Source organism: Dendrobium catenatum, unplaced genomic scaffold (genome assembly GCF_001605985.2).
Source record: "Dendrobium catenatum unplaced genomic scaffold, ASM160598v2 fragScaff_scaffold_1631, whole genome shotgun sequence".
NCBI lineage: Eukaryota > Viridiplantae > Streptophyta > Magnoliopsida > Asparagales > Orchidaceae > Dendrobium > Dendrobium catenatum.
Genome location: NW_021320093.1, coordinates 254305 through 264877, shown reverse-complemented (window position 1 = coordinate 264877; position 10573 = coordinate 254305). Strand labels below are relative to the sequence as shown.

The 10573-nt window shown below is 36.4% G+C and overlaps 1 protein-coding gene across 1 annotated transcript; it reads right to left on the bottom strand.

Moving 5' to 3' along the window:
• Positions 1–5405: 5405 nt before the first annotated feature.
• On the bottom strand, positions 5406–8971 carry LOC110107673 (serine carboxypeptidase-like 35). The gene is made up of 8 exons (XM_020837992.2): positions 8683–8971; positions 7615–7722; positions 7333–7521; positions 7151–7239; positions 6596–6895; positions 6366–6511; positions 5993–6085; positions 5406–5915 (listed from the first exon to the last, which is right to left on the bottom strand). The coding sequence occupies exons 1-8, from the start codon at positions 8942–8944 to the stop codon at positions 5615–5617; spliced, it is 1488 nt and encodes a 495-aa protein (XP_020693651.1). The 5' UTR covers positions 8945–8971; the 3' UTR covers positions 5406–5614.
• Between the last annotated feature and the right edge of the window lie 1602 nt (positions 8972–10573).

Here is a 10573-nt window from a genome sequence, read left to right as displayed (position 1 = left end):
ATGTTTAGTAGTTGTATGTAGGACTATATTTCACTTTTATTTTTTGCTTACATATTCTACTTACAGTATAAAGTCTTTATAACATATTTAGGCTTTCCATGTAAATGTAAAAGTCAAATATCAAAATTAAAGTGTTTAGAATGTATCTAGATAAAGTTGTACAACGAGTTGTAAAATGTTAAAGGTATTTGCTTGTATACATAGGACTCTGAAAGAAAATGATTTCTCTTCCTTTAAGAAGCATTATCTTTTGGTATCCTATAGGAGATATAGAGCCCGAAGATAATAAGAAAATACATTTAAACCTATATTCATAGGAGCAGAAATCCAAGCCTATTGTGGTGGAGCTTGGTCACCTTACCTTTTAGCAAACCTTAGATAGTATTTTTATTTCAAATAAATGAATAAAATATTTATTTATACACTTCACTTTCATATGCTATTTCATATTGCACGCAATACATTCATATGGATGATGTATTTACATTAGAGGATATAATTTTGATACGTTTCTTTTAGTGTGCATGTCATAGACTTTGTAATAACATTTATAATAGTTCTAAGATAATACAATAGTGTTATTGTATACACAAACATATTTACCCAATCAATCATACATATATGCATTTTAATTTTTGTAATGTACATTAAACCAAAGCACGCACGCCTATGTTAATATATTGGGGTGTGGCGACTACACAACGGGCTGCTCTACTATTCCCTATGGGTTTGAGGTCATTATGCTTCTAGATTTTTATTGAAAATCCATACTCAAAAAATTTAGAAATTCAATGTTAACTAAAAACAAAATTTTGAGTTTATGGTGTCATTGCAGTAAAATTGCATTAGTTAGGTGCATCTGACACCCCTCATTTTACTAAGCTCTAATTTAAAATATGAACCATAATCCTTGATTCTGATGTTAAAAATAGTTATCTTACCTGCATGCATTAGACTTGAAATTCCTGGTTTTAAAATTATGTGCTTAAGTGGTTAGCTGGCAGTGTACTCTAAGCGAGCATAATCCTAAATAATTTTGCACCCCTCAATCTTCTTTCGAGGAAAATTATCTTAACCTTTAAATAAGCTTTATAAACTTTAAAGTCTTTCCAAAATGATTAATTGAAATATTTAAATCTTTAAATTAAATCTGTTAAATTTTAAATCTAAAATAAGTTTAATATCCATTTTAATAAAAAAAATTATCTTTAAAGATATAATTAACTATAGAGGCTGACCTCTATTGGATCTCAAGAACCCAGATTAAAATAAACCCTAATTTAGTTCGCTAGAATAGGGAAAAATCTAGAGACAAATTAAAGCTAATAATTAGTTTATTTTAATTTAAAAATGAAAGATAAATGTGAATTTTATCTTTTGAGATGAATTTTACATTCCTATGTTGAGTTTGATTATGAAAATAAAATTTGTTTATCTTTTCAAGTTGATAGTGAGGTCTTAGTCTATCTCTCGAGTTGGTATAATGTTTAAATATATGGATCTGGCTAAAGAAACATAAAGTGAATTAGTAGTACAAATTTACTTATCCATAATGGTCATTGCATCTAAGAGGATATTGAATTCAGTTTGGGTGATACCAATCGCTATTAGTAGATTCCTTTGGTGAGCTGAGAATGTGTTAGTGAGAATTGAGTGTTAAAAGAGTGAAGCGAGTAAAGAGAGTGGAGAGAGTAGAGAGAAGGAGAGTATGATGGTAGAATCTTCATTATCTCAATATAAACTACATGAAGACATACTCATTATCCCAAAAGATTAAAAGGTCAATGGTCTAAAGGTCCAAGATGCAAAACTATTCCTCATCACAATTATTTAGAGGGTTTTGAGGGTTATATGAAAGGTTATATATGAAGAGAGAAGTAAAAAAAATGAATGCTATACAACATACTTATATAATGCTACATTCTAATCTATGACATGAGTCGCCTCTTGATTGGATGTAGAAGTGTAAAGTCCACAGTCTGGTGAGCTATCTGTCGTGGGGAAAGCTCAGGAGAGGAGAGTAGGCGTAGGATGAGTTTGTGGGTGAGTCCCGAGAGTAGATGGACCTATAGTCAATGAGTCATCTAATTGGGTTGGTGAATCTTGTAATGGACTCAAGGTTGCCTTATCATGAAAAGAAAACAATAGTGTTTGTAAGAATGAAGATTCCTTGAGCCTAGTAGTGGTAGCTAAATGGAGTGTGAAGTCCCTGAGGTAGACGCTTTCTTGTAGCTTAGTCTAGTGAGCTCAGAGGATGTGGATAAGTGAGCACTTTTTTGCTTAGTGAGGAAATTCCTGGTCGCCCAATATAGGGTGAGCTCCTTAACAGATGTGGGCAACTGAAGCTCCTTATTCTCCTTGGGAAAGTTTCTTTACTAGTCCCAAGTGAGTTCATTGAGGGATAAGCTCCTAAGGGGAAATACCCTCATCTCGACTTAGTCAATACTTGTTAAAACACTTGAGAAGGTGATGAGAGGTATAAAACAGTCACATGCAATAAACTTTTTTTTTTTTTGTTGTTGAGAATTTATTGTTAGTTGGCAGGTTCTTTGATCAAGTTGACAACATTTTTGGCCCAATTCTATTAATAGGTTGACAAATTTGTATGTCCTTAGCTAAATTCAATAGCTTAGAGCACTTGTAAGAGATAAAGTTTTAGGCCACTCAGCTACAACTTTACCAAATTTAAATTAAAGAAAATTAAAGACAAAAGTGATCTTAAGCAACCCCTTAACTAATAAAAACATAGGTGTATAGCTAATAGCATGCTAAGGCTATTAAAAAAAACATAGGTGTATAGCTAATAGCATGCTAAGGCTTCATTTATAACATTTTTTTTATTGCTTTCTAAAGCAGCTTTCTATTTAATTCAAAAAAAAATATTAAAATTTTATTTTAAAAAATAATAATAAATAATCACAAACGAATCTAAAACGTAGATTTAAAAGTATATGAAGATTTAATAAATCCCACAAGACCTTAAATTGATTATGAAATTTGTTAGTTGTGGATCTTTGCTAGTCTTCTTTCACCGCCCAAAGCCTTAATTCCTCTTTGCATGATTTTTTTTTTCTCCTTATCTCACCACGGTATTCTTCCATTATCTTTCCCATGCATTGGGCGAATTATTAAGTCCGGTCACCGAACGTCCGGACATCCAATCCAGATGTGCCACGTCACCCAAATACACTGAGATCCGATATATTTTGGTGACATGATGCGTCTGGATTGATGTCCAGACACCGAACGTAATAATTTGCCCATGCATTGTGAGGCTTTTGTGGTCTTCCCACTCATCTTTATTGTTCACCACATGTATTGTTAATTCTCCGATTCCCATGATTGTTAAATTCTACATTATTAGACCTGCATTGATTGAAGAAATTATTCGGTACAGATAACCATGCAGAGGTATCCAATAGCATTAAATTTACATGTCTACAAAATTAGGTGTCAACATGTTTGACGTCCGGAGATGATAATTTCTCCTACTAATTATGGTATGTTGTCGTCTTCGCCTAATACATCCAACTTCCCCTATTGCCTCCATCTGTGAGGATTTATTATTATGCAGTTGTCCACATTCTTCTCTTCGTAACAAATTATATTAGAAAACATATCTAAATAGATTATGATTTTTTTTCATCTACTTTTGTTGCAGGTTAGAATATACGTGACGGTAGAGTTAAAAAATATTCATCTTAGTGTTGTACGGATATTCAACACACAAACGGAAGATGAATAATAACACCAAGATTTTTACTTGGAAAACCCTAGAAAGGGAAAAAAACTACGGGGTCACGCTCAGTTGAAAGATTTCCACTAGTGTTTGCTTGAAATACAAGAGGTTGACTCGTCCTTAAAACTTAGAATGATCAGATTATAATGAATCACTTCTGGAATGAAATCAAGATACAATGTCGGGCAGAGTTCCGGTATCACTTGGAGATCGTGCGGAATTCTGGCATCTCTTGGAGGTTGGGAAGAATTCTGGCGTCACTTGGGCATTGGGAAGAATTCTGGCGTCACTTGGGCCTCTAGCCGGATTCCGACGTCACTCTGGCGTCCGGCGAAATTCCGGCGTCACTCGGGCGTCGGGCAGAATTCCAGTGGTGGTCGTGGAGGAGTTCTTCCCTCCAATCCTTCTCCTCTTCTTCTCTTCTTCTAGCTTGGTCACCTTCTCATGAGAAATGAGGGGCCTATTTATAGATTTTCTGGAGTGGCATAGCTTGTAAATAGACGTGAGATGATTGACAAATAGGAAGTGGTCGGATAGACGGTTGATATCGAATCCCTTGATCGTGCACCGTTCATCATACATTTGAAGGTCTTAGTGATGTCAGAATTCGGCGATCTTCGGCTCGTTGGATTCATCTCGTCAAGCCGCTCGATTCGAGTACAAACTCTCATCAAATTTGGAAACAGTTTGGTAACTAAAATTGTGGTAAGAACTTTCCAACAGCGCTTCGGGTCCTTGATTTGGACTCATTTGGGCTCGGATTGAGTCGAATTTGGTGTCGTTGGGTTCGTATTTCTGAGACGCTCAGTTTGACTGTAAGTTCACTAAAATCAGAGTTTAGGTGATCCCGAATTTAATTTTTGAAGCTTCCAGTTTGATTTTTCCTTGAGATTCGTGCCCGATCAAGATAATTTTTTGAGGATATATCAATTTTAAAATGATTATTTGTGAAATTATATTTTTCTGTATGGAGATAAATTTTCTTGATTTATTAAGGGAAATTTTGAATTCCTCGAGTAGAGCATACTTTTGATAATTTTGATAAATATATCATAGATTGAGAGTGTGCGTGAATTTATTATATAAATTCATGAGAGATTTTATTTAATTAAATTATTATTTTTAGAAAGAACATCAGTATTTTTTAAATAAATGAAAATTTGAAAATAAAGGAATTAAAGATATTTTCCTTTAGAAGAAAATGAGAATTATTTGGGTTCAATTAATTGCTAATTAAAGAGAGATATGATTACATTTATAAATAAAAATAACTTTATGAAGTTATTATTAGTATAGAAGTTATATTTTTGAGATCAGAGCAAGGTCAAAAAGGAAAAAAAAACTATTTAAATCAAGATAATTACTCATATTTCTATTTTTACAGTAATAATATTACTTTATCAAATCTTATTGCATTGAATCAATTGACACTAGTTTGTTAATCATTATTTTAAAATTCTAGCATTATCTTTAAATTATCAGTGAAGTTTTTGCAAATATTTGTATTTTATTAACTTGAATTTGAATGTTATCAATCCTTATCATGTTATTGTATGAAAAAAAAAATTATTTTGTAATTTTTTTTTTACTTTGCTTCTTTGAGCTTAACACAAAATAAAGATATCTCCCATCTTCTGAATTATCAGAAATCAATTAATTCCATTAAACGTAAATTCTACTCCAAACATCAACTCGGTGTCTTACCAACCAAATCAATCGATACAAAAATAAAATAAAATCAAAGATGGCAAAAAATAAAACTGTGAAATGAAATACCCAAACAATTGGTGTAGCTTGCAGAGCAGAACTCCTCACTACAGAGCAAGCACAGAGAAGAAGACGAGGAAAGAAGTCAGTCACAAAAGCAAAAGCAATTTAGGCCCCGGCGAAGCGGTCAGCCGGGAGCGTCCGGCCATGGAGGAAGTGAGAGAAGAGGGCAAGGGAACGGGCAGCGGCAAAGACTGGAACTTGGTGCCCGGCCCCCCTCACTGTCACCAATGAAAGCCCTTCCTCATATTCCACTACCCATCCTGCAACCTGCTCCTTATGATACCAAGCTCTCCACCCACCCCATTCCTTCTTCTTCCCTTTCCTCTCGTCCTGCTTCGCCTTTAGATGCATCTCGTTGATGCTGTAACGAGTTGATGTCACCGGAACCCTTCCGTCTGTGTCGCCACTGAGATCTCGTATTTGATTTCATTAAAAACTATTCATTTCAGCATTACCATGTATTGTAGAAACAAGTTTATTTACCTGTAGACCCAGATGCGGAGGCCGGCGTTCAATAGCCGGCGAAGGACGGGCAGAACCGTGGCCGGCGAGTCGTTCCACTTCTCGATCACCTCGCTGAATCGGCCATGCCGAGTTAGTTCGTTCAAAAACTAGCGGTTTTTGTTTTAGAGATGGAATAGTGAATGCGAACATGTTTTACTTAAAGCAGGTTCTGGGATGAATTCAGCGGCACAATAAAGAGAAATAAATGTCTTAGGATGGAATCATTTTACAGTATTCCTCCGAATCAATGAAAATAACAGTGTGGCAGTTACTGTGATACACATGTGGGTATAATTATGAATGTCAGATTTTTTAAATTAAATAGAATTTTGAAGAGAATAAGTGAAATAACCTGCACGAGGAGTACGGGTAGGAGAGTTGCGTGACATTGGCATGCAAAGCTCTCTGAACATCTTCCCTGTTGAAGTATGTCTCGACATAGTCCTCCGTGCATGGATCATAGCCGGCGGCCACTCTGCTCATTCCAGGCCAGAGGTCCTAATACATTAATTCAAAAATAAACGCTGATATTAGTGTGAAAATTGAAGCTAAAATACTAATTGCAAATACATTTCGGCATACTTGCTGAGAGAAGAGCAGAGGGGCAGCTACAAGTCTAGACTTCCGGCGGCTAGAACGGTCAAATGATGAGAGGCAGACCGGCGTGTAAATGCTGTAGATGTCGATGTCGGAATAGGCTTGGAGAAAAGCTCGCAGGGCTGGAGAGCATCCCGGGCCGGCCGGCCGGTCACCATCCTGCTGGAAGGAGCCGCACTCCTTGAGAATGATGGCGTGGAGCTCGTCGGAGATAATGGCGTGGCTCCAAGCGTACTCCACCATCCCCATTTGGTCCGTCGCGTCGTTTAGAACCGCGTTCCCTATCTGCACGTGCCATGATCACCACCACCGCATTATTCTTAAGCAAGCAGGAATCTTTTCCATCATTTTCTCTTTTTTTTTAGGGAAATTTAAGGGCTTCATTTTCTTTTCGGATGGACAGGAATTAGATAGAAAGAGAAAAGGGGGAAGCATGCGCGGCTATCCATCACATTATCATCTTTTTTTTTGTGATTTTGAGAAGAAAAAGCAAAATACTTGGAGGCTGACCAGCCCAATTAAAGTGTGCAATTTAATTACCATGAATCCCTTGAGATTAATAAATGAGATCTGCTTTGCAGCTTTGTTTCCTTCATATATTCTCTCCGCCAGCTGGGGAACATAATGTCCTTTTACCAAAAAAAATATAAATCATCTTAAATTTCTGTTTGGAACTTATTTTTGTTCGCATAAAATGCATTTTACTTTCTTCTAATTTCTACCGGCATAGCTCTCCCCAGCGATGTAGAAGTCGTGGGACTTGAAGCGGGGGAAGCGGCGGAACCAGGAGAGAAGAAAGGAGTAGGAGTCCTCGGCGGTGACTCGATCACCTAGTTTGCGAAGATCCGATGATCGGTTGGTGTAGGAGAAGCCGACACCAACTGGAGCTTCAAGAAATAGAAGATTGGCCACTGAAATATAATGTTGCAGAATTGCTCTCAGAGAAAAGTAGGAAAAAAAAGAAGAAGAGAGAATGGGACATTTTGGGAATGGAAAAAGCTTGCCTTTGTTCCAGGCGAATGGATTCAGCGTAATGTTCGGGCCGTTACTCCGTACCAGAAAAGGCCCCAGTTCCTGCGCCGCGCCGTATGCGACGGATGAGCATCCTGGTCCTGGAAATTGTTTCCATGAAAATTCATTTACTACCACAATTAATGACAGTTGCTATGAAATTATGCTCCGTTTGATCGACTTTGAAGGAATTGCAAGTAAAGAAACGAAAACAAAATCAAAATTAAAATACAAAAAAGAAATAAACTGAAATCAACTTTCCCCAATCTGGTTCATTAAGAAGTGATCAAGGAAAGAAGTATTTTTTTATTTGATTAAAGAAAATTGAATTTTTTTTTTTCATGAAGAGATGAATATCAGAGACAATTGAAAATTTTTCATCTGTGTATTTTCGAGATAAATTATATTAACTATTAATTAAGTTATAGAGACATACCAAGCAAGAAATTAAGTGATATCCAATTCATTCGAACCAAAAATAGCCTTCCAGGCATCTATAGAATAGCTTAGGATATCAAATTTCAAAAAGAAAAATTCCGTCTGGGTTATTTGTTGCCAGCTAGCTTTACGAACCTGTTAGGGATGTGTATGTCGATTAAAACAAAAACTGTTTTAGAAAATGTCTGCAACTCAAAGCACGTTAGGCTTTTGAATTTCTTATATTATAATGTTTAAAAATATTGATGGATTATCCCAAAAAAAAAAAACTGATGAATTGAAGTGACAATAAAAACGAGATAAAAAAAAAGATAAGAGGTATGCAAATCGTGCTCTAAGACAGTAGACACAATTTTTTAATCCCATTTCAACATATCAATTAATCGTTTCTATTTTTTAAGTGGAGTAGAGTGTAGCGTTCTGCTATCCTCCGCTCTTCCTCCGTCGGTTGGCGGTGACCTTCCCTCTCCGGCTCTCCGGCCTCTCTACTCAACTAACTAGGGATTCCGATACGCTCAACGGATTTATATCGTGAAATGTGGGGGATTAAGAGAAAGGGGCATTGGAATTTTCGAATCCAGACCGACGATTAAGAAATAGCAAAAAAGAAGATCTATACTGACCTCCGTTGAGCCAGAGAACGAGAGGCTTCTCACTGGGGCGGTGCTCGGCCTCAAAAAACCAGTAGAAGAGCGCCTTGGCTTGTCGGTCCCCAATGCCGATGTACCCGGCGTAGTGCCGAAATTTCACCGGCGGTTGGCCGGGAAGGGCGGTGACAAGATCGGGATCCTGACTGGATTCTTTCTGTAGAGTGTTTCGAGCGTGCGCCGCTGCCAGGAGGATAACCAGAAATGCGAGACGAAGCGAGATGATTGGAGACGCCATCTTTCTCTCTCGCTCTGTTTCTCTTTCTGTGATGGGAAAAAGTGAAAGCTGGGATTCATAATTGGGGAACGGTCGGATAAATAGAATGCGTACTTACAAATTTTTTTTTTTAAATTTTCTTTATAAATAATGAGTCTTTGATTCCAGCAAATAAATTAAAATAGTGCAGCCTCGCTATACTAAGTCCTTCGGCAACAGAAAAATTAGTAAATCAGGAAAAGGCCAGCTGGCGGTCGACCGTTCAGGATTTTTAGTGGGGTTTATATTTACGATTGGTCGTATTTAAAAAAAAATAAATTGTGTGAATTAAATTTAGATTTTATTTGATATAATTTTTATTACTTTTTAAAATATCTTTTTAGCATAAAAATTATAGTTCAAAATTTTTTAAATAAAGAAATTATTTTAGAAAGTAATAAGAAAATATAGAGAATTTTAAATTAAAACTAGAAATTTAGCTGCTTATAACTCTTTGCTGAGTATAGATTACTAACTCTTCATGTAGGGAGTTGGGAACAATTTTAACTAAGGCAAGTCAATGGTGGTTCTCATCCATTGATGGGATGAGTTGATGACAATTTCTCATGAGATGAGTTTTATTTTTTTATTTTAGGAACAATTTCTCATGAGATGAGATGAGGATGAAAATTCTATTTTTTCAAGTTGGTGCAACTTCTAATGCATTTTCAAATAGCAACCCCGTATATGAAGAAGTAAGAGGAAAAATATCAAATCTTTCCGCACTGATGACAATATGGGTGCAATTTTGGGAACAACATTTGCATTGTGCTCGACACTTTATCCTTCTGCTTCCTGCTAATGTGCATCTTTGCATTTGAGATGGCATCTTCGCACTAGTGTTTAAGGCTTTTGTCTATGTCGAGTGCCGTCAAGTTTTTAAGACAACTGATACTTATGCTGACATAGCGTATATTGAATATTGTAACGAAGATGCCAACCTCTGAGTGAGGGTGCCCACTAAGGATGAACACCTCAATATGTTCAATAAAAACAAACTTTGCATCCTACGACTACTTTAAGTTGGGTCTACAACTGCCTTCTACCAAGAGTTTGTCAAGGTGCTAAATTTCTATGAATTTGTCCTAGGCTCAAATCATGTAAAACTTAATGGTGAATCTGATCACTTTTAGATCACATCTTAGCTAGGGGAGTTGAATGGATTTCCTTGTGTTCATAACCAAGGCCTTTACGGATAGCAACGTGTAACTCTCTTTAGTGGTGATGAGGAGACGTAACTTGGTCAACAAGGTCAAGAAGTGAAAGGTGAAATTTCTATTTGTAGAGTCCCTAATTAGAAAATTATTGTCAACTTCTTCACTCTCCTTTACCAAAGAAATAGTTATGGTGCTCAAGCTAAATGAGGAGGAAGTTCGAACATTCAAGCCTTTGCATAGGAAGTTGTTCATGGTGAGTCACCACTTGGGTTCTAAGCACCTCTTTGACACATTTGGTAAGCCGTATTATCTTATCAAAAATATTCTAAGTTTTTTGCTCTCCAAGTTGTTAATGAGTTACTCTTATTGGTGGGATACTGTGCTGTTCTTTCTCGAGGGTTCTTGTTTCCTTGAGATCCTCGATAGAGAACCTCCTACCCATAAAGGAGTAGAA